The 25,839-nt window shown below is 36.6% G+C and overlaps 1 protein-coding gene across 8 annotated transcripts; it reads right to left on the bottom strand.

The window, feature by feature from the left end:
- Positions 1-18,642: 18,642 nt before the first annotated feature.
- LOC113301938 (F-box/kelch-repeat protein At1g57790-like) lies at positions 18,643-22,447 on the bottom strand. Of its 8 annotated transcripts, none has more exons than XM_026550768.1 (3): positions 21,892-22,389; positions 20,832-21,639; positions 18,643-20,056 (listed from the first exon to the last, which is right to left on the bottom strand). In XM_026550768.1, the coding sequence occupies exon 3, from the start codon at positions 19,766-19,768 to the stop codon at positions 18,833-18,835; it is 936 nt and encodes a 311-aa protein (XP_026406553.1). In that variant the 5' UTR covers positions 19,769-20,056; positions 20,832-21,639; positions 21,892-22,389; the 3' UTR covers positions 18,643-18,832. The 8 variants fall into 8 exon arrangements, 4 of the variants coding, with proteins under 4 accessions (XP_026406553.1, XP_026406555.1, XP_026406556.1 ...); XM_026550770.1 differs by having other exon boundaries at positions 20,832-21,356; XR_003336553.1 differs by having other exon boundaries at positions 19,646-20,056; positions 20,832-22,070; positions 22,311-22,447.
- Positions 22,448-25,839: the final 3,392 nt, after the last annotated feature.

Below are 25,839 nucleotides of genomic sequence, written 5' to 3'. Positions count from 1 at the left end.
GTAAAATATTGACCGGACTAACGATTCTCTAAATCTTAATAACTTTTATCCTACAACATCACTGACCTCCTAGAGCAATCTTGAATACTCATGTATGTTTTGAGTTGTTCTTAAACTCGAGTAAACATAGATTACATATGTTAGTTTTGAAAGGGATGTTATGTAAGAGGGTTATAAATTTTGTGTGATAGGATAGGCCGATTGTGGATGGTGTTCTTCATAATTGGTTAGTTGTTCTTCCGATATCGGCTGAGTTAAAGAAACAAAGCTAAGACAATTTTATAATTTATACATATTTTCAAGCAACAATAATGTTATTCAATCTCATTTAGAACATATACATGAGCAATTGCAGCATTAGATTCTTTGTGTGCCTCCTAAAAATCTTTATTTTGGGTTGGATAAAAAGATAACATCCTGTTGTTGTTTTTTAAAGCCCAAAGAAGAATATGTATATTAAACTTAATCAGGATTACACAAGGGTAAGTTATATAAGGCGAAGAGAATCTATAGAAAGCCAAGAGATGCCCAGGAGCATAAAAGCGAAGAGAATCTACAGAAATATAAGGAGGCTAAGTATCGGGAGAAAAAGGCAGTGAGCGTTGCGAAGGCACGTACCTATGAGGGCTTCTACTACAAACTTAGCACGAGTGAGGGCAAGAAAGATATCTACAAGATTGATCGGCTAAGGGATAAGAAGACACGCGATATGATCCAGGTTAAATGCATTAAGGATGCGAAAGAACGGGTTCTGACAGAGCATGCAGAGACAAAGGAGCGGTGGAAGGAGTACTTCGACGAACTTTTCAACACAGGTTGTGATACTCGTACAATCGATCTTAGAGGCCCTATCAACCCGGCATACGGGGGAGAGGACGCCAATTTCAGAGACATTCTTGCGATGGAAATGAAGGAGGCCTTGAGAGGGACCTAAAGTGGAAAGGCGTTGGGACCTGACAACATCCCTATCAAAGTGTGGAAATTCCTTGGAGATGAAGGATATCCTAGTTGACTAGACTGTTCAATATAATCGTCCAGTCAAATCGGATGCCTAATGACTGGCGAAGAACCGTTATAGTGCCGATTTTCAAAAACAAGGGGGATATCCAGAACTGCTAGAAGTATAGAGGTATTAAATTCATGAGTCATACCATGAAGCTTTGGGAAAGGGTCATCGATCGGTGTCTACAAAAGGACACGTGCGTAACGAATAACCAGTCCGGCTTTATGCCCGGAAGATCGACAACGAAGGCAATTTTCCTGGTAAGACATCTTACGGAAAGATACCGGGAACAAATGAGGGACCTGCACATGGTGTTCATTGACCTCGAGAAAGCTTATGACAGAGTTTCATAAGAGGTGTTGTGGTGGACGCTGGAAAAGAATGGAGTACCACAGAAGTACATTAACTTAATTAAGGATATGTACGAGGGAGTTGTTACTGGTGTTCGGACCTGCGACGGAGTCTCGAGCGATTTTCTGATCAAGATAGGGCTACACCAAGGATCAGCCTTGAGTCCTTATTTATTCTCTCTAGTGATGGATCAAGTAACGAGGGACATAAAAGGTGAGATCCCATGGTGTATGCTATTTGCAGATGATGTGGCGCTGATTGGAGAGTCCAAGGAGAGGTGGAGGAGAAGCTTGAGTGCTGGCGACAAACTCTTGAATCGAAGGGATTCAGACTGAGTAGGACCAAGAATGAATACCTAAGGTGCGACTTCGACGATCCCAGACCGGATATTGGGGATGTTTTGCTCGACGGACAACTAGTGCCTAAAAAGGATTCTTTTAAATATCTGGGTTCGATGATCCAAATAGATGGTGGGATTGAAGAGGACATTCGAAATCGAACCCAAGCAAGATGGGAAAAATGGAGATTGGCAAAAAGTGTCTCGTGCGACCAGAAAGTCCCCCTTAAGTTGAAAGGCAAGTTCTACAAAAAGGAAATTCGACCTGTGATGATTCATGGCGCTGAGTGCAAGGCGACGAAGGATCTGGACATCATACAACTGAACACAACTGAGATGTGTATGCTCAGGTGGGTTTGCGGACACACGAGACATGATCACATAAGGAATGAATACGTTTGCAAGAATTTGAAGGTAACACCAATCAAGGAGATGCTCACCCAGCATCGGTTGCGTTGGTTTGGGCACTTATGTCGAAGACCTCCTGATGCGCCGATTCGCGTAGGACGCATCTTGCACTGTGAGGGTAGGATGTGTAGCTCCCCCAAAACTAGCAGCTGACTAATCCAAGAGATTAACTAAATACAGAGGCACTGAGAATCCAAATCATATACTTAAGCATTCAATTGAGAAATCTGCTACAAAACTTAACCAAAAAATATTATTACGGAAATTATACATAAAAATAATAGCAATAATAATTTAAGAAAGTAATGTAATATTTACCAACTAATATCGTACTAAGCTTAACTTAACTAAAATTTCAATAAGGACACATAACGATAAAATTAATAATTAAGATTAAAGATTAAATAGCTGTGGAAAATAATAATGTTTATCTACGGTTAAATTTTGTAAATTAAACTAAATGACTATTGTATATGTCTCATTTGAGAGAAGTTCTTATATATATATATATATATATATATATATATATATATATATATATATATATTTTTCAGAGCGGGGCTAGTTTATGGGTTAAGTTTTGTAGCAGATTTCTTAATTGATTATTTAAGTAAATGATTTAGACTTTTAGTGTCTCTTTATGTAGTTAATATCTTGGATTAGTCAGATGTTAGTTTAGGGGGCTCTACAGGATGAAACGTACGTGGGATGAGTCGATGAAGCATGACTTAGAGAAACGGAATTTAGCTGAGGAAGATGCATTGGATAGACAGAAGTGGAGAGCAGCGATCCACATGAAAGAGGTAAGAGTTCTTAAAAAAGCGGGGGTCTAACATCACCAACCAATATTTCGATTAGCAATCTGTATGGACAAACTCCAATATACTTTTTATGAGAATCAACTAGACAGTCATACTCAATCAATAAAAAGATATATCAAAGAGTTTATATCTCAATCTCTCGATTTAATCTTACTCAAGCAAACTGCGAGTCTCAATTAAAGAGAGATAGACTTGTACAGTATCAAAGACCAATATCCAAGGATCAATCAATATCAATCAACAACCGTTAGGTCGGACTATCCAATTGATTGATCTAACGCACAACCTGTATAATTTTTATTATATAAACAAATATAATGCGGAAAAGAAATAACACACACACCAGAAGTTTTGTTAACGAGGAAACCACAAATGCAGAAAAAACCCGGGACCTAGTATAGATTGAATATACACTGTATTAAGCCTCTACAGACACTATCCTACTCCAAGCTAACTTCGGAATGGACTGTAGTTGAACCCAAATCAGTCTCCCACTGATCCAAGGTACAGTTGCACCCCTACGCCTCTGATCCCAGTAGGATACTACGCACTTGATTCCCTTAGCTGATCTCACCCACAACTAAGAGTTGCTACGACCAAAAATCGCAGGCTTTAACAATAAACATCTGTCTCCCACAGAAAAGTCTATCAAAGGATAAATCTGTCTCGCACAGAAAAACCCTAAAGTTTTTGTTTCGTCTTTTGATATAAATCAAGGTGAACAGAAACCAATTGATAATCCGGTCTTATATTCTCGAAGAACATCCTTGATTAATCAATCACCTCACAACAATCTTAATCGTATAGTAGCGAAACAAGACGTCGTGGAATCACAAACAATGAGACGAAGATGTTTGTGATTACTTTTATATCTTTCCTATCGGAGAACTCTTACGTTATCAAGCCAATCAATATGATTGTACTCGTACGATAGAAGATGCAATATCATATCACACAACTACGATAAAAGTAGTATCGGTCTGGCTTCACAATCCCAATGAAGTCTTTAAGTCGTTAACCTGGTTTTAGAAGAAGAAAAACAAGGTTAAAGGAGAATCGACTCTAGCTTACAAAACTAGTATCACATGTACGTGTGGGGATTAGTTTGTAGAGTTTCTAGATGTCCCCTTATATAGTCTTTCAAATCATGGTTTCGCCTTGATCACAAAGCAAACACTATCCACTGTTAGATGAAAACCTGATTTAGATTCAAGCTAATATATCTCAACTGTTAGATCTAAATCTTAGCTGGTCATACACAAATGAACTGCACGCTTCTAGGTTTGTAAACCGTACCCAAACGTGCACATTGTTGGTTCAATAATAGTCAACCAAAAGGTTATCCATTTGAGCATTTCATACCAACCACTTTCTTCTTCACCATAACTAGTTCAAATGACTCACATGAACTAGTTAGAGAGTTGTTCAATTGCAAGGAAATATCATGTACTACACAAGACACAATTGAATCAAAGATGATTCGATTCACATGAATCAGTTCATGAACTTTATAGCCATGGTTTGCAAAAGTATTCCTTAGTCTTTATGAGTTAAGTTCAGAAATCATCTTTATATATATAACCTATACAAGTTCGCAGACTAGGTTCGCGGACTTGAAGTACTGGAAAGAGTTTTCAAACTCTAGCAGAAATTCTCGGGTTCGAGAGATTTGTTGGTTCGCGGACTGGGTTCGCGGACTTGGATCACGCAACATAGTTTGTTAACTCAGCAAAAATTCTCGGGTTTGATAACTTCGGCAGTTCGCGGACTGAGTTCGCGGACTTGGCTACTAGTCGATTTCCAGCATGGGACTTATGCACATATGTGTTTCCATAACATACTTATGTCCACTATGTTTATGTAATCTAAACTCTCATTCCAATCATTGAAACATTCTTAGAGGACGTTATATAGTTGTTACACTATTTCTCGTCAAAGCAATTTTCAAGATGATCGAAACATACATGACTTGCATCACTAGGTAAAGAAAAACATGATCGAAGCGAAATGCTTACCAACATATATTTCGAGATATAGGTAGGCGAGGTATACTCGGCTCGAAATACCAAATGTGTATAATCTAAGTCTATATATATAGCATACGACTTTTGTCTCAAGAAGTAGGAGATAGAATAGATAGACTTTTGAGTGACAGATAAATTCAAGTCTTCACATACCTTTTTGTCGAGAAGTTCCACCAGTTCCTTGAGTAGTTCTTCCACTTGTATAATGAATCGTCATGAAGTCCTTGAGCTCAACTACACTTTCTATCCTAGTCCGAGACTTAGCTATAATAGACTAGAAATCAAGACTTATAGTTTTGATCACTAACAATGACAAACATGCTTGATATAGCAACGCATGCGAATTTGACCGAGCAGTGCTCTAACAATCTCCTCCTTTGTCAATTTTAGTGACAAAACTATAATACATATGGAATACAAAAAAGATAATCAAACTTAAGTAGCTCCTATTCCATAAGTCTAATCTTAAACATTCCTTGAAATCTTCGTCCTTCCAAGTACTCCAATGATCCTAAAGGTTGTAAGTTTAGCATCACCGTTGTTGAAGATCCGTAGCTATAACAATGAGAAAACTCGATATTCTCGATCATTGTTATACAATGTCATAGTATTACTACACAGTGTCAAAGTCCAATTGTATCACAACTTCAACAATAATATTATGGTGATATGTATCACTCCCCCTTAGTCAATACTCCATCTCGATCATGGAAACCACTCCCCCTTACACAATGATCCGAAAACCATATGTATTTGTAGTGTGAACTACATATTAATTCTCCCCCTTTTTGTCAATAAAATTGGCAAAGTTACAAGAACGGGATCATAATGAAATTTCCACAAGAGACATTTCATGACTAAAAGAAAAGACGCACATCATCTTAATTTAGATGCAATCATATAGCCGAAGCTAATAGCATTCATCAAGGAGTTTAAAGATACAAGATAACCCCTCTAAAATTCCACAGCCGCACACCCCTCAATATATGACCATTAAGCGCAAGTTCAAAAGAACTCTCCCCCATTAGATGTCATTCCCAAGGGAACAACAAGAGCGACCTAAATTTCGAGAGAAAAGAAGGATTTTTATTGGACACCAAAAACCATGATAAGTGATTTTCTATATCCAAAAACTCGATCAAATTAATCACAAGTAAACCCATGATTAATTTAATCGGAATACGCAATCAAATTAAACACACAAGGTGATCAACTTAATTGTTTATGATTAACATAAATAAACTTACGGAACATATAACTATCAAAACCATTGGAAAATGATTAGGATAGCCGTTCATATACTCGACACAGAAAAAGTATTATGGAATATATGATTACTCAACTAGACTAATTTCAAGAGAACCCATAATTAATCTAATTGGAATACAAACAACCAAACTAATCAAGAAAGTAATCAATTTAATTTTCATTTATTTTGCTCGACATAAGAGAACTTACGGAGCAAATAACTAAATAACCAAACGAGATGATTAATTTAGTTCACAAATGCTCAACATAACACATCTTATGGAACAACTAACCAAATTAATCAAAAATAATCAACTTAGTCGTATCGTGCTCAACAAAAGACATATTACAGAGCCTCACAATATTTCATAAGATATGAATCAGTGAAGATCAATACTGTGGAATACACAAAGATCTATTCTATTTTCAATCATTATTTTCATAACGATAATAGACTTTATCCTTGTTCATAAAATATTTTTAACCTATCTTCCATTAAAGAATTGACAATATAGGCTTAACTTTTGTGTTTGTCAAAAGTCTATTCATCCTTAAATCAATACATGAATATCGATCATGAACAACTTTACTTTTGACAAAATATGGGACAACAAATTTCACGGACGTAGACACACGAATCCCATAAACTAGGGGTGTCAACGGGTCCGGGTCCTCCTTGGTATCACTAGACCCGGACCCTACTTATAAAGGTCGGGTCCGGTTCCTAACGGTTTCGGGTCCGGTTCCTAAACTTGTGGACCCAGAACCGGACCCGTTTAAATACCCGGGTACCCGTCGGTTCCTGGTACCCATTGGGTCTAAAGAAAACTATTTAAAAAATCTCAAAAACTTAATATATTTCTCTTTTTAGCTTGGATTTAAGTAATTTTTATAAACAAATTATTATTATTTCTTATGAATGTACTAAATAAAAATTAAATGTAAGAGAAAAAATTTAAATGAGTAAAATATCAAAGCTAAAACTAGAAAAAATACTTATAATTTTGCTAAAAATATGAATAAAAGAATGAATAAACGGGTACCCAATGGGTATTACCCGTTTGGACCCGTTTAAATTCGGGTCAAATCGGGTAATTACCCGCCGGGTCCTAAGTAGCTAATGGGTCCAACTTTAGGACCCGGAACCGGACCTTAATATACCGGGTCTGGTTCCGGATCCGGGTAATGGGTACCCATTGACAGCCCTACCATAAACATTGCAATATAACAAACCATAAGATTAAATATTGCAAACCATCATCCTACAAATATTTTTAGAATTTAAAATCCAATAAACCTAAAAAATAATACAAGAAGATGAAAATAATAGCTATGTGTAGTCACAATTATTGCTATTCAAAGCACTAGTTATTCTTCCAACTAAGCCAAAAAGAAGACATCCTATGCATTATAGATCTTCCTCAAGGCATCTGTAGAAAACTCCTTCTCGTTATTGAAAAACCTGTTGATAATAGGATCATTCAATTCTTCCAAATCTTTTGGAATAAGTATCAACTTACTAAGTTCCCTTTTTAGCTTACGAACAGTGTCCGTTGTTGATGCCATCATCTGTTCATAGTGAACAAGTTCTTCCAAAGATGAAGCGATTTGAGATTTTAAATCGTTTCTTTTGATGATGAATTCTTTTACCAGGTCCCTGAAATCATCACTACTTTGATAAAAGGAAACGAACCAGTTCGAGGAGAGATCTTTAATAAAGATTGTAGCCTTCACTTTCTTCGTGCTTGTAGAGGAAATTCCTGTACACCGACGTACGTAATCTGCTTCAGCTGTATTCCTGCTTGCCGGATTCTGGTTACAGGAGCCATGAATTAGTATTCCTTTAAGGACTAGTCACACGATCACGAACGCCTCAAACCCTGGAACACAATAACTTTAGAAGATTTAAGGATTTATACAGACTATTTTAGGAAACACTACTTGAGTTAAAAAGACGCAAATCCCAATTTTCTCAAGTTAAGAATGAGGATGTGAACGTTAATAGGGTTAGATAGAGACGTTGTGAGCCAAAATCTCCCCTTATTTATCACATCGTGATTTTTCAAGGTTAGTTATATGAGCAGAGATCCTCCTTCTTTTGTCCCTGGAAATACTTGTCATATAGGACCTACGACATTTATTAGTAGGTTGAATGGACTCGGAACACTCCATGGGAACAAGAGTTTCTTTAAACTCAAAATCCTCAAATTGTGAATATCCTCGAGATACAATCATGATATTAACTTTTACAGAATCTACATCATCTTCCTCATTCCTATATGTCCATTTAGAACCACTATCATATATTTTGGACCGGCATGGTACAAGATCCCACATGTCATGTCTATAAAGTTGATCTAACTCATCATTCATTGATTTTTTCCAAGAGGAATTGTTTAGAGTTATATCAATATTTCATGGTTCTAAACGTGAGGAATAACAACCAATCAGAGTTTGTCTTTTCGTTTTGGTTGTAGAATCTCCTTTATCTTTAGAGACGGTGGATGACAAACACAAAGGAGAGTCGCCTAACACATGTAGAAAGAGGCTCCAACTACTGTCACTACACCATTGAAGAGGAGAGGTAGGACAAGAAGCAAGGCTACCCATACCATCAGTATCTTTTATTTTGGAATTTCCTGACAGTTTTGCATGTCCTTTTAGAGTAACAAGAGGTTGTATAGTTTTCTTGCAAGGATTATATGCAGCCTCCACACTCTTTAGGGATGACATACAGGCTAGTTGAGGAGGATTGAACGAACAACCATATGGGACATGCCTTTGATATTTGTCTGAGTGGCTCCTAGTCATGTCAGTTTTCTTAACGAACTGTTGTTGAACATTATGTGAATTATGATTGTTCTTCGAAAAGGAACAACTGGATTCTTTCTGAATTAACGAGAGACTCTTGCAAGATATCAAATGCTTAAGAGTTGCAATTTCTGCAACAAGACCAAAATGGATCCGGATTTGTTCTTCTAACCTATTTTGTAGAGCAACCAGTTTATCAGACCTTTTTCTACGGTTGTTTTTCAAAACTGGTGAAGTGTCAATTGAGACTTTATAGTCCATATAGTCAGATCACCACAAACACAGACTTTTGAGGTCTTTAAAGGTGTTTTCCTGCTCTAATACCAATTGAAAAAGCGGGGGTCTAACAACACCACCCAAAATTTCGCTTAGCAATCTGTATGGACAAACTCCAATATACTTTTGATGAGAATCAACTAGACAGTCAGACTCAATCAATAAAAAGATATATCAAAGAGTTTATATATCAATCTCTCGATTTAATCTTACTCAAGCAAACTGCGAGTCTCAATTAAAGAGAGATAGACTTGTACAGTATCAAAGACCAATATCCAAGGATCAATCAATATCAATCAACAACCGTTAGGTCGGACTATCCAATTGATTGATCTAACGCACAACCTGTATAATTTCTATTATATAAACAAATATAATGCGGAAAAGAAATAACACACACACCAGAAGTTTTGTTAACGAGGAAACCGCAAATGCAGAAAAAACCCGGGACCTAGTACAGATTGAATACACACTGTATTAAGCCGCTACAGACACTATCCTACTCCAAGCTAACTTCAGACTGGACTGTAGTTGAACCCAAATCAGTCTCCTACTGATCCAAGGTACAGTTTCACCCCTACGCCTCTGATCCCAGCAGGATACTACGCACTTGATTCCCTTAGCTTATCTCACCCACAACTAAGAGTTGCTATGACCCAAAATCCTAGGCTTTAACAATAAACAAATCTGTCTCCCACAGAAAACTCTATCAAAGAATAAATTTGTCTCTCACAGAAAAACCCTAAAGTTTTTGTTTCATCTTTTGATATAAATCAAGGTGAACAGAAACCAATTGATAATCCGGTCTTATATTCCTGAATAACATCCTAGATTAATCAATCACCTCACAACAATCTTAATCGTATGGTAGCGAAACAAGACGTCGTGGAATCACAAACAATGAGACGAAGATGCTTGTGATTACTTTTATATCTTGCCTATCGGAGAACTCTCACGATATCAAGACAATCAATATGACTGTACTCGTACGATAGAAGATACAATATCAGATCACACAAATATGATAAAAGTAGTATCAGTTTGGCTTCACAATCCCAATGAAGTCTTTAAGTCGTTAACCTGGTTTTAGAAGAAGAAAACCAAAGGTTAAAGGAGAATCGACTCTAGCTTACAAACTAGTATCACACGGACGTGTGGGGATTAGTTTGTAGAGTTGCTAGATGTCCCTTATATAATCTTTCAAATCAGGGTTTCGCCTTGCTCACAAAGCAAACGCTATCCACCGTTAGATGAAAACCTAATTTAGATTCAAGCTAATATATCTCAATCGTTAGATCCAAATCTTAGCTTGTCATACACAAATGAACTGCACGCTTCTAGGTTTGTAAACCGTACCCAAACGTGTGCATTGTTGGTTCAATAATAGTCAACCAAAAGGTTATCCATTTGAGCATTTCATACCAACCAATTTCTTTTTCACCATAACTAGTTCAAATGACTCACATGAACTAGTTAGAGAGTTGTTCAATTGCAAGGAAATCTCATGTACTACACAAGACAAAATTGAAGCAAAGATGATTCGATTCACATGAATCGGTTCATGAACTCTATAGCCATGGTTTGCAAAAGCATTCCTTAGTCTTTATGAGTTAAGTTCAGAAAATATATTTATATATATAACCTATACAAGTTCGTAGACTAGGTTCGCGGACTTGAAGTGCTGGAAAGAGTTTCAAACTCCAGTAGAAATTCTAGGGTTCGAGAGCTTCGCTGGTTCGCGGAATGGGTTCATGGACTTGGCTCACGCACCTAGTTTGATAACTCAGCAGAAATTCTCGGGTTTGAGAATTTCGGCAGTTCGCGGACTGAGTTCGCGGACTTGGCTACTAGCCGATTTCCAGCATGGGACTTATGCACATATGTGTTTCCACAACATACTTATGTCCACTATGGTTATGTAATCTAAACTCTCATTCCAATCATTGAAACATTCTTAGAGGACGTTATATAGTTGTTACACTATTTCTCGTCAAATTTTTTTTCAAGATGATCGAAACATACATGACTTGCGTCACTAGGTAAACAAAAACATGATCGAAGCGAAATGCTTACCAACACATATTTCGAGATATAAGTAGGCGAGGTATACTCGGCTCGGAATACCAAATGTGTATAATCTAAGTCTATATATATAGCATACGACTTTTGTTTCAAGAAGTAGGAGATAGAATAGATAGACTTTTGAGTGACAGATGAGTTCAAGTCTTCACATACCTTTTTGTCGAGAAGTTCCACTGGTTCCTTGAGTAGTTCTTCCACTTGTATGATGAATCACCATGAATTCCTTGATCTCAATTACACTTTCTATCCTAGTCCGAGACTTAGCTATAATAGACTAGAAATCAAGACTTATAGTTTTGATCACTAACATTGACAAACATGCTTGAGATAACAACGTATGCAAGTTTGACCGAGCAGTGCTGTAACAGTTCTGTTCGTATTGAGTTGTACCGTGTATGTATGTTCGCTCACACTGTGTCCATTAGGAATGATTTGTCTCGGGAGCTCGTGTTTCTCTCATAACCACTGACTTGAGTTGCTAGTTCTTCATGGGACGGTTGTTTCTCGATGGACAATATGGGTTGGCGTATGAGTGGTGTTTGGTTCTCGAGTGCTTGTTGGATCCCCGCCCCGAGTGGTGAACGATAAGCCCGATTACCTCTTCATGCCCGTGTCGTGCCCAAATTTGGTTCCTATGTTGCCTATTTATCGAGAAGATATCGGTGGTGCCCTCCTTCTGTTGCTTAATCTTACCTATCATTGGTAAGATAAATCTTTCGCGCACAACGTGTCCGCTTGAAACAACTTGTTCTTGGTGCTCGTGCTCGCCTGGTATTAAAATCTTGGCTGGCTTGTTCTACTGGAAACGTTCGTTCCTTGATGGACAATACGTGTTGGCGTATGAGCGGTGTTTGGTCTTCGGTGCTGGTTCCCCCCACTCCCACCCCCACCCCCCATTCCACTAGGCGACAACAAGCCCGACTACCTCTTCAGCTTCTTCTCTGAGTTGTCCTAGGGAAATCCTCGTTTGGTTCCTATGCCTATCTGTCGAACAGGTATCGATTATTGTCCCTTGAAACGGTGAAAATGTGAAATCATCCTAGCATATTGTGAAGCGAGGGACTCCCTCCTGTAGATATGCTGGCAGCAGGATCGTGAAAGAGGGGACTCTTCCCTGTAGCCCTGCAGGCCCTAGGCAGGGATATAGTGGGTATGCTATTTTAACGGTCTCGGATGCGTAAACCCCACTAAAATTGCGTGTCCACTCCCTATTCCACCCGCGACACGGAATGTTTCACTTTAAATTAGAGCACATAAAAAAAAAACTACATTTGTTATTGATAGGCGCCAAATATTTCATGTTTCTATGTCATTTTATTAGCGCTTGCCACGTCATATATTCTCTAAATTCCCATTTTATCCCATACTGTGTAATTACTTGTTTACGAGTGAATTTACCGTATTATATTCTTATTATATGTGTGTTTGTAATTGAAGGAGAATACGTAGTATGGTCGATGTATAAAGATGACGCAGAGACTGAAAATATAGGCAGTGAGTAAGAAGGGTCTGAAAACACTCTAATTAGGTCTCTTTTGTTCTAAGTGTTCTTAAGAAATCAGGGATAAATCATTTTGGTTGAGTTTCTATAATGGGTTTATTTATATTTGAATCTCATTTATCACCTGATTTCAGTATGTTCTAATTTCTAAGCTAGGAATAGATGATGCCCTTAACTTACTGCTAGATTATTCATGTTTTGGATATGATTCTTGTTGTGTTTCATTGAGTAAGGATGGGTTTAACCTAAAGCTGCCATTTATAAATTTCACTTAGTATGTCAGGCATCCTAAGTTGTTATAGTAATTATACATTGTGGCTTAAACCTGTGTTTAAATGATTTATATTAATATGTGATTAGTTGTGCCATAGAAAGACAACTGATGCTAGAGATTGATATATTTATTTGATGTTAAACCATTCATGTGTGATCATTTCCCTATTGAATAAGCGAGAGACTTATATCTTTATCGTTGCTCTCCTTAAGGGAAATATGGATTACTGAATTGGCTTAGTAGAACTTAGGAGGTGGATTCAACATCCCCAGTATTTTCCATTTAAAGTGTATACACCATTTTTATTCGCATCCTTCATTTACATTCTGTTTTATTATTTCAATCACTGCCAACATATTGTCGTTTCGACATACACACACACACACCCGTTGTTACTTCTTATTTGAATTAGTGTTAGTTAGGCTAAATTCAACTTCACACCAACCTAGTCTTTGTGGATTCGACCTGTATTTTCCCTATTTTACATAGTAGACATTGTGCACATCTCCTCTATACAACCCATCACCTGTAATTCAATTCCTAACATACATCTGACTTTTCAGCTGCAATAACTTTAAAACCACCAGTTCAGTTCCATCTATATCTACCAATTCCTCAAATACCACCAAACCTTTGAATATCAACACAAATTTGTTCAAACTCAAATCCAATCAACACCTACTAATCATAATCATTGCAACTCTCCAGAATCTTTGTTTTCTTGACTTCTCATCACCATCTTCTTCTCGTTGTTTTCTCAATTGACACAAACTCAAAACCCCATCTGAATGCAACAACATCTTCCATCTCTTTCTTGTGTTGTTTAGGAATCAATTACAACCACATCTGCTCTACCGACTCGAAATTGAACGAAACCATCTCTTATTCCTTCTTTTTATCTCTGAAAATTCATCACATCTTCTCTATCAATTGAATCTGAATCAAACCCTAGTCTGTAATTCTCAATTTAATCATCAACTCCTATTTTTCTTGTTCTTGGCAGCATCAGTATCATTATAGCTCTCTATCTTATTGATTTTCTCTCTCGATCTGATCTCTCGGTGGTAAAAGCAGCAGCTGCTGCTTTTTTTCTACCATCTCTGAATAATAGACGGAAATGATTGAGAAGAGAAAAACACTTTCTTGTTTTTAGGGATTGGTAATGATTGAAATTAGTCAAGACACCCAATCTCCAGATAAGGGTTACCCATTTCTTATATAGCTTTTCGGTTCTAAAGGACCGACAACGTATTATGTTTTCTTGCTCAACTATCAGTTGCGCAGAACTGGAGGTTCATTATTCACCTCATTTGCTGCATATCCTTAGATGGATCCAAGTATCACTCGCATGTGAATTACCTTTGTGAGTGATTTCTCCTTATTTTGTTCCAAATGAATCCAAAGCACCTAAATAACTCAAAAGCAAACATAAGATACATATTTTACAAGAAAACTCACAAAGAAAGCATAAACAATAGATAAAATCAAGGTGTTTTAGACACCTATCAGTTACCAAACAGATTTGTTGTTCCTTTATTGTTTAGAATACGATCCAAATGAATTGTTCCAGTGCATTCATCGAAGTCGGAAGCGCAGGGATACTGAGAAAACTAAGTGAACTAAGGGTAGTTGCTTGGTCTTAACTATACGAAGTTGGTGTAGATTTTGTATAGCGGCTTAATTCTGAGAGTATTCAATTTTGGACTTGTCCCGGGGTTATTCTGCATTTGCAGTTTCCTCGTTAACAAAATCTTATTGTGTGATTTACTTATACTTCCGCAATTATATTTGTTTATATAATTTGAAGTAAATTATACAAACATAAACTCCATCATACTTGACAATGATCCTATAGTGTTTGGTTAAGTCCGAACCTATTATCAAGTATCATACTTCGTTGTTGTGTTGTCTCGTTATTGTATCCATAGTCAATCACACAAGTTATCTTGTTGTCGTATTATCTCGTGATCTCGTATCCGTAGACGATCACACGAAGTGTGAACCGATTAGTTGCATTGTCTCGACAGTCCATAGACGACCACTTTCGGTAGAGGACTTGTAGGTGCATAAATAAAATATTATGGTGTATTTGTGTACCCTCTTGTTTTCAAGTTTCATATTGTAGGTCATTTTGGTGACCTGTTTAATTTCTCTAGTTCTGAAGTTCTTGACAGTGAGATAAATGTTTCCTTCTGTGATTACTACTGATGAAAATGCTCAGCTTACTAGAGATGTTGGTGTTGATGAAATTAAGATGGACAATCGTCGAATGGGCTCTCTTAAAGCCCCAGGACCAGATGGCTTCCAAGGTGTTTTCTATAGTAAGTATTGGAAGTATGTAGGTTCTAGTGTCATCGCTCTAGTCAGAATTTTTTTTGCTACTGGTACTTTGGATGCTAGTATCAATAAAACCTACATTACTTTAATTCCAAAAGTTTGTGATCCTAACCGCATAAAAGAATATAGGCTGATTAGCTCATGTAGTTTTAGCATGAAGATAATTAGTAAGATCATTACCAATAGAATCAGCCCTTTGATTGGTAAAAATTGTGTCTCATAATCAACATGCTTTTATTCTGGTAGGTATCTGTTTGATTCTGTTGTTATTTATAATGAGATCATCCATTATTTCAAATATAAAAAAGGTGAGAAAGGATGGATGCCGTTAAAACTTGATTTTGATAAGGCTTACGATAAGATAAGATGGGACTTTATTGAAAAAATATTAATATGCAACTGATTGGATCAGAATTTTGTTGGTTGAATTATGAATTGCATCTCTTCTGTATATTTTCAAGTAGTCATTAATGGTTCCCCAAGTACAAGTTTCACCCCTGCAAATGGTCTTAGACAGGGGGATCATTTATCCCTCTTTTTGTTTTGTGCTTGGAAACTTTGACCAGACTCCTTAATGCATGCATTGATAGTAAGTCAATTTAGGGATTCAGAATTGTTAAAGGAGCCCCAATTATTACTCACTCCTTATTTGTTGACGACATTATTATTTCTCTTCAGGTGAACTATAAGAATGTTGTTAATCTCAGAGCTTTATTGGATAAATTTTTCTCTTGGAAAGGTCAAAGAATCAACACCAACAAGTCCACCTTGTTCACTTCTACCAATCTGGATAAGAGTTTTACCAAAGGCATGCTAATGCTCTTTAGGTTCAAGTGGCCAAAGTCCTGGTAAGTACTTATGTATTCCTCTTCAATAAGGTAGGATTAGTGAAAAAGCGTATGCTGATATTGTTGATAAAAATGTGTAACATAAGTATAGGAATCTTAATATAGATGGTAGATTTACCTTGTTATGTGCCTGTATTGATTCTATTTCTTACCATTTCATGTTTGTAGTTAAGCTTCCGAAAACTCTGTTAAGTAAACTTGATAGATGTAGGAGTAATATTTTTGGGAGAGGTGACAAGGATAGGAAGACTATGCATAATGTGAACTGGTCTACTGTTTGTATGACTAAATACCCAGGAGGTGTGAATGTTAGAGAACTTGAGCTTAATAATTTATCTGTGCTAGCGAAAATGGCATGGAAAATTTTCTATGAACACGATAGTGTAGTGACTAGGCTTTTAAAAGAAAAGTACTACATGGAGCATGAATTTTGGAATACCGAAGTTAAGAATAGATCCTCCAAATGTTGGAGAAGCATAATATGTGGTCGCGACGCTTTTAGGAATTTTTTTAGTTGGGCAATAGGAGATGGTCCTAAGGTTGGTTTTTTCTGGAGAGATAAGTGGATTGGTAATGAGTCAATTTCTTCATTATCTAACCTTGACACTACTAACTTGCCTAATGAGACCGTGAGTTCCTATTTGGGTCTTATCTCCATAGATTGGGATTCTAACAAGATTGATAGTTGTGTTAGTCCTGACATAGCTGAGTCTATTAAATCCATTCATATTTTCAATAGTACTGATGTTAGTGATACACCCATATAGTCGGCTAGTAAGTCTTGGAAATGTTACAGTAAGTGGAGCTTATAAGTCTTTGCAGATTAAAAAATATGGTAGTCAACAACAAGACAATGATTGGAAGTTTTTGGGCATTACAATGGCCCTTTAAGTATAAGTTTTTCCTTTGGCAACTGTGGCACAATAAATTTCATGTAAATGAGTCACTGTACATGAAAGGCTTTACTGACCATCCTGGTTGTAATATGTGCAATAGTGATATAGAAACTTGTCTTCATTTGTTTTTTGGATATCGCTCCGTTTCCCCTATATGGAGAAAATTGAGAGACTGGAATGGTATGCAGGTCAATTTAGATATGATGTCACCTAAGTTTCTCAAAAGTCTGTGTTCTAATGATGGAGTTGTTGGTAACCTGAAATGGAAGGATTTATGTCCTTTTATTCTTTGGGGTATTTGGTTTCACACGAACAAGTGTGTTGTTTAGAATAAGAAATTCAATATGTTGTGGGTATTGGATAAGGCTTTGAGAATGACAAGGGAATGTCACCAGATCAATGATACAGTGGATAATGGAAGAATGCAAAAGGAGGAGATATTCATTTCTTGGCATGCTCCACATTATAATTTCTTTAAGTTGAATACCGATGGATCTTCTGATGGTGATGGTTTTGCAGGGATTTGTGGAATTATCCTAGACGACTTTGGAGCCTATCCGGGCTACAAAAAAAAGTTAGTTAAAAAATTGTGTAATAAAGTTGTTCTGAACTTTATTTTCTACTTTATAATACGTGTCAAAAGAAGAAAAGGGGCCACATACTTTGAATATGTGGCCCAACCACATCGTAGCTACACCTTCTAGCGCCTTTGTTGCTTGTTTTGGGAAACACGCTTTCAAGAATAACGACAATGTGGTTGAGGTCTGGGCAATCAGAGATGGTCTACATTTGGTTGTGCATATGGGCATACATAATTTGGAAGTGGAGAGTGATTCTTTCTGTGCTGTTCAACTATGCAATGAAGAAGTTCAACCTCAATGGGACACCAATGGGCTTGTCAAAGAAATCACTGAACTCAAGTCTTGTTTCAATCAGGATATGATAGAGAAGACAATAACATTGCTGACAGATTGGTTAAAGATGGAGGAATTCGGATTGGAATACTACCAGACCTTTTATCTGTTTTTTTCTATTTTGATGTTATGAGTGTTGCTACACCAGGACTTGTTTTGATTTCTGTTGTTTAGGTCTGTTTTTGGTCCATCTTATCAAAAAGAGAGGGAAAAATTGAATCGGTAGTGACTCATATTTGTACATTTTTCTTTTGATTAACATTTATATATTACTTGGCGGGTGTATTGTGTGAAATACAAATAAGATTCGGAGCAGAGATTTCACCGAGAATCTCTCCCAAAATAAAATTGTCTCAATGTCTCTGGTCTTAACCGAAATTCAAGATTAACTACATTGATCGGCCACGTAAAACTAATTTTTAGCCTTTCTAATGCTCTTAAATGTTAAAACGCAAGTCAATGACCACAAACCCTGAACTGCACCGCAACAAAAAGAAAAACTGAAGTCTTTCTTTTTCATTCCTACACAATGATTTCATCATTTCTAACTTATCATTGTTATCAACAAAAGATTTACATTTCCATGGGAGTCTAAATAATGAGCAAAACAATTTTGGTTTCACAAAGGTTCGAACCAGAGTCCTTGATTGTGTATTAAACTGTTGGTACTATTAGCCATACCACAAAATTTTATAATGCATCTAAATTCTAAGCCAGTCAGGAAATTGATCTGAACTCTCTGACCAGTTAGGTTCAATCCAACTGCACCATAGCACCTCCTTTGTATCGCGATAATCTTTGGAAGAATGTCTACTTCCTAGACAGTGATACATACCCGTGTCAAGAGAATACAACAGAATCCCTTCTTCATGCAACCTTGAAAAGTAGATTTTGTTCTCCATTTTACTAGTCGGAGCAACTGCAGAGATACAAGATGTATTGCTAATACACAACATATGCTGCCCCAGATTTTCGACTTCAGCCCAAACCATTCGAGTGTTGTTCAATCTGAAAATACGAACCCATTTCCCCAAATGGCCTAATAGCACACACAAAAGTTTTCCTTCGCATTCCACCAAGTAACTCTCATAGATAAACTCACAATTTGGACGGGGTACCATGGCTAAAACTTCCCAGCTAATAATACCATTCTCTTGTTTAGATACTCCTAAAATTCCATTCCGGTCTAAGCAATAGAATGCTCCATTGTAGAAAGTTGGATTGTTCAAATTAGTGTCAAATTCTACTAGTTTTTTATTGGAAGCTAAATAGCTACCATCAAAGGAACCGTGACTCCCTAACCAATCTTCTTCTCGCAGGTTAATGAAAGAGATCGACACCTCCCTACCCAATGGCTTATCGAAGACAAAAATATTGCAATCTGAAGAAGTAGGCAAAGATGAGAATGAGATACCTGAGGAACTACTGAAAGGAATTAGGAGCTCGATACTGGATCTCGTGAAAGGATTGTAGAAGAAAAATCGCAGACCGTCTGACATGAGTAACCACCCACCTTTGGAAAAGCAAATTTTATAACCTTTAAACATCTCAGGGATATTCATGAGGTATTTCTCATTATTATGCAATGGGTTTACGAAACTGAAGACAGATGTATCATAATTAGAGTAAACAGCCATGGGGAGAAATCTGTGGTCTGGATAGTTCCAGCAGATGAGGATCTTTTGAGATTCATTATCGCATGGTATCTTTTACTCACTGCACGCAAATGAATGTAATCTAATGTATGAAGATGGTTAGACACCGACCATACAAAATCATCGCTAGCAAGAATCCCTGGTCTTGATTCTTCAATATCATCTTCCTCGGTATCCCAAGCTACACTAGCTATGTTTTCAGTTACTTTTATAACTTTATCATTGATCATTCCTGAAATACAGTCTGTGGTTTTTCTTTTATCATCGATCCTGCAGATTAAACAACGAGATTATTATTGACATCTATTACTGATCAAAAACAAAAAAAGGTTTAACACCTATTCAATCATATAAATGAGCTGTATTTCTTGACACTTGATTGAGATCCACAAAAAAGAAGCCAGCTCGAACCCCCTACATAATCAATCATTTGTAGTTATTCTATCTTTCCTAGCACACAATTTGTTCAAGGGCGCATCACAGCCATTATTGCAGCATTATTTATATGCCAATAGATTTTAGTTTTCTTATGTCTTTCTGCATTGTACCGCACTAATTTTATTAATAGTTGAAATAGCAACATTGTTTACGCTTGTTGCTTTTTTCCTTAGAATATCGCATCAAGTACAACTTTTTGGTGCTTAAGATTCGATATTGCTTTCTGTAGGCTGCTGCAGCTAAGGAAGAGGCACCTCTTGGACTCGCGCTAAAAGGGGATGGTCAAGGTTCATTCGAGGCGCTATCTAAGGTCGGATTAGGCTATAGGTTGCCGGCTTATGGCCGTATTGCTGCCTAACCTAGGAGGCTAGGACCTTTCTTGTTCAAACAAAGCTGTGTAAACTGATTTATAAACCAAGAAAGGTAACTCGTCCTCTTTAAGATAATCTACACCATGCAATGAGAAGGGTACGGCCTGTGCAGTAATACTAAAGGTATATACGACATCCCTGCACAAGTCAGTAGTAACAGATTGATAAGAATAGATGCTTAGACAATAGCAAGTATAAATTAGCGCGACAAAAAGTGTGATGTTCTTCGAAGTTACCTTGAAAGCGCAGTAATCATCATCCATTCAGGTTGGAACCATGGCGTCGGTAGATCAGGACATGGTAAAGAAAGAAAAATACTTCAATCTTCCAGGTCATATTTGTATAAGCTCATTTCTTCCTCTTGCGTATAATACATACAACCTTTTGAAAATCCCAAGTCTGAGGCTAAGCAAGACAGTTGTGTACGATCGTTTATGCAGAATACATGGTCATCCAAACTTTTCACATCCACCCAAGTCATGGAAGAGGAACCGAATTTCCATTTCCATATTTGAATTCGAGGTACACAGTTTGTATAAATACCTCTAGGAATGCTCCATATCTCAATTTTGAAGACTTCGCCAAAAGATTCCACAAAATATTCTTCCAAAGTTCGAACAAGACCTCCACCTGCTGGTCCAGGTTTACGGTGAGTCATAATGTTCCATGGGCATATAGATCTTCTAGCCCCTACTGCAAGGGTTTCGTCATCATCGATATCAGACCCATCTTGTACGTCTATCCGAAAGTAGACATATTTACTGCACATAACAAGTAACTTATTTTTGAGATACAACATCCTTTGAGGTTCTTCAGAAACAATAAGCTCATGCCTTCTCCATTCTTTTTCACCAGGGTGACAAAATAGAAGAACATAAGTAAAATCAACATTATTGTGACCTCCATCAAAAAGTAGATAAACCATGTAATCTTTATCATAATTATCACCATCACTACTATTATTGCTGCTGCTGCTACTGTTGCTGATGGTGGTGTTGAGATGAGGAGGTGAAGTCAAAATACAACCTTGGAGACAATACTTATCTGTTTCATAATAATGCAATATAGAATGTAACTGAACAGCATCTAGAGTTTGAGGATTCCAAAGAAAACAATCTCCAAAATTAGGATCAGTAGTATTATTAGAAATAACAATTAACCATCCCTGATGACAATTTTTCTGCCAAAAGCATTTTCTACTTAATTCTGGTATAAATTTGTTTGAATATCTTTTCTTTAATTGAACATCAGCATCATCACATACGTTATAGAAAGTATGGAACTTGCCATCTTTACCATGTGGGAAAACAAGCCAAGGTGCTACCATTGGCAATGGTGGAACTTTGCGTTCACCTCTTCTTGGGAGGTCTAATTTCTCCATTGAAGCTGAAGCTGGGGAGGATAAGAAACAAACCCTAAACTCTGCCAAGAGAAGAACCAAACGTATTGTTTTCGCCAACTTGAATCAAAACCACCTGTATCAATCACATAATGACAAGCATAGATCAAACAGAAACAAAATAGAGTATTGATTGGGAGATTTATCATGTAAACAACATTTTTATTCTCTTAGGTATTTTCGCCAAAAATATAAGCAGTTGTAAAATTTCAACCTTTGGCTTTCTAAAAATCCAGAATTCAGTAAGCTCCAAACAAAACTCAAATCAAACATGGAAAAAAAGGAGAAATTTGATCAACCGCCCGAAGGGAGTTACCTGATTGAACTGGCGTTCATTCAGTAAGGATGTCTGATCTTGTGGCGGACGCCTAAACTGAGCGGTGCTAGCAAGTGGTTCTTTTGACACGTTGTTTATTTGGATGTACTAGACATCGGAATCTGATCCGGACTGAGTCGAATCCTAAGAAAAAATTGTACCCATCGTCCGTTTTTCAATTTTAGGGTCTCGTACACCCTGGTAAAAAATTGTACCCATTAACTTTTTTATTTTTTATTTTTTTCCGAAAAAGAGGCAAGCCTGTATATTCATTGTAGAAGTCTGATTCAAGATCAGAAGCATTTATAGGACTGACTCGAAAATATCCAACAGTTACAACGACATTGACATCCAAACCACTTAAAGTCATAGTCCCAGGATGCAATTTGACGACGAATTCCTATCATTCATAACCAATTCAGCTGTAACAAGACAAGTTTAAACAAACTCGGTTGGATAAACGTAACACATCCAAACCATATAACAACTCTAAAATCATTAGAGACATTAGGATCCAAGATCCAACCGTTTCTCAAGGTTTTTTTCAGACTCATAGTAAAACAAGTGACGTAGGTATGCAAGGATCCATAGATCCGACTAATTATCGGTTGTTTTTTCAAATAACAGTGGCAAAGATAAGAAGTATAATCTAACATGATTATAACCTACTGAATCGGTCTGGAACTACATCGAAATCGGTCTTGGTGTCTTAGGTGTCTTTGTAGAAGCTTGTGTCTTTGTCTTTTGAGAACATGTTGCCGCTGGATTGAGAATCTGTAATAGAGTCGGGATGACTAGAGATGATATTTACTGTTGTTGCTGGCTACCCGAAGCTTGATGAAGAGGGCCTGAGGTTGAAATGGAATCTGATGAGAATCTTTAGATCTTCTTGATCGAAAACCAGCAAGATTTTGAAAAGTAATTGATGAATAAATCAACCCTTTATAAGAAACCTCTTTAAGCAACAAACCTTTGCAAGTTCAAATTACAACACTAAAAGAAAAACCAATCAACAAAACACGAAAATTATAAAAGTAGAAACAAAAAGAAGCATTAACTGAAATATATTATACCCATTAACTGAAATCAATTTTTTTACAATAAAGTAAATTCTTTCTCGTGCACCATTTGCTCCGCTCACAACCTAGCTAGCAGTTGCATATTTCATAACTTAGAAAATTAAATCGTTTTTGGTTTGCCGCTACGACGGGGGAGCGTCATGTGTTGAATAAACACAATGGGTGTTAGTTGTAGATGAAGAGGCACCTCCAAAGGGTGTGATGGTTCACAAAAGACACATCCATTCCCATAAGACATTATTGATGTCTTTTAGAAGTGAAGAGGCATCTTCAATAGGCATGAGTTCCCTATAAGTAGTGATGATTTTTTTTCATTCATAAAAAAAAATGAAAAACATCAAGTACTTTATGTTTTCCTTCTTCTAAGCATCATCAGAATCCTATTCTTGTGTGCTCTTGGTTGGGTCAAGGGGTACAAACCTTGAATCCAATTACGTTGTTATAGGGCTTCATTGAATCCAAAGTGATTGAAACATAACATGACATAAGTCACTAGGCAAAGATGAATTTGGCTAAAGCGAAAGCTTACCAACACATACTTCGAGAAATAGATAGACGAGATAAGCTCGGCTCGAAATAGCAAATGTGCATAATGAAAGTCTATATCAAAACGACTTTTGTCTCAAAGAATAGGAGATAGAATAAATAGACTTTTGAGTGACAGATAAGTTCAAGTCTCCACATACCTTTTAGTCGATGAAGTTCCACCGGTTCCTTGGGTATTCTTTCGTCTTGTATGATGATTGCCATGGAGTTCTTGAGTTCAACTACATTTTCTATCCTAGTCCGAGACCTTTAGCTATGTAGGATAGAATACGACTTATAGTTTTGATCACTAACATTGATAAACATTCTTGAGATAGCAACGCATGCGAGTTCGACCGAGCAATGCTCTAACAATCTCCCCCTTTGTCAATTTTAGTGGCAAAACTATTAATACATATGGAATACAAAAAATAAATAAATTAACTTTTGTAGCTCCTATTCCACATGTCTAATCTTCAACATTACTCGAAATCTTCGTCACTTCCAAATACTCCAATGATCCCAAAGGTTGTAAGTTTAGTATCATCGTTGTTGAAAATCCGTACCTATAACAACAAGAAAACAGGAGTTCTCAATCATTGTTATACAATATCATAGTATCATTACACAACGTCAAAGTTCAATTGTATCACAACTTCAACAACAATACTATGGTGATATGTATCACTCCCCCTTAGTCAATACTCCATCTCAGATGGAAACCACTCCCCCTTACATAATGATCTGAAAGCCATATGTATTTGTAGTGTGAACTACATATTAATTCTCTCCCTTTTTGTCAATAAAATTGGCAAAGGTACAAGAACGGGATCCTAATGAAATTTTCGTAAGAGACATTTCATGACCAAAAGAAAGAACACACATCATCTTATTTATATGCAATCATATAGCCGAAGCTAATAGCATTCATAAAGGAGTTTAAAGATACAAGATAACCCCTATAATATTTCACAGCCGCACTCCCCACAAAGATTTGGCAATTAAGCACAAGTTCAAAATGAACTCTCCCCCATAATATGTCATTTCCGAAAGAACAAGATGAACGACCTTAATTTCGAAAGAAAAGTCTTTGGACATAACAAATCACATACAAGTATGAATTTGAATCCAAAACTCAATTAAATTAACCACAAGAGAACCTATGATTAATTCAATCGAAATACACAACCAAACTAATGATAAAAGGTAATCAATTTAATTGGCCATACTCGACATAAGAAAAATTATGGAGCAATGACTAAGTTAATCATGAAAATAATCAACTCAATCAAAAACGCTCAAATACAACAAAACTTACGGAGTAATAACTAAATAACCAAACAAGATGATTAATTTAGTTCAATATGCTCGACATAACATACCTTACGGAACAACAACAAAGCTAATCATAAATAATCAACTTAGTTGTTTCGTGCTCAACATAAGACACATTACGGAGCCTTACAGTAATACAAAAATATGGACCTGGGAAGATCAATTACTGCGGAATACACAAGGATTCATTCTATTTTCCATCACTATTTGCATAACAACATCAAATAGACATAATCCTTGCAAACAAAAGATTTTAACCTATCTTCCATCAATAATTGACAATATAGGCTTAACTTTTGTATTTTTCAAAAGTCCATTCATTCTTTTATCAAAACGAATATCGACATTGAAAGACTTTACTTTTGACAACATACGGGACAATCATAGTTCGCGGACGCAAACACACATCCCATAAAAACAATTGCAATATATAAAACCATAAAGATTAATACTGCAAAAATCATCTTCCAAAAAAATTTATAATTTAAACCAATAAATCTAAAAACATGAAGATGAAAATATTGGACATAGCTATGCGTAATCGCAATAATGGATATTCCAACCACTAGTTATTCTTCTAACAAAAAAAA

The sequence above is a fragment of the Papaver somniferum genome, chromosome 8, assembly GCF_003573695.1.
Source record: "Papaver somniferum cultivar HN1 chromosome 8, ASM357369v1, whole genome shotgun sequence".
NCBI classification, from domain to species: domain Eukaryota; kingdom Viridiplantae; phylum Streptophyta; class Magnoliopsida; order Ranunculales; family Papaveraceae; genus Papaver; species Papaver somniferum.
The sequence above is the reverse complement of the archived record's forward strand: the minus strand, read 5'-3'. Positions and strand labels throughout refer to the sequence as shown.

What these genes read in the sequence shown, in the direction of transcription:
- LOC113301938 (XM_026550771.1), bottom strand. Translation starts at nt 19,768, where the DNA reads ATGGCTGTTTACTCTAATTATGATACATCTGTCTTCAGTTTCGTAAAC.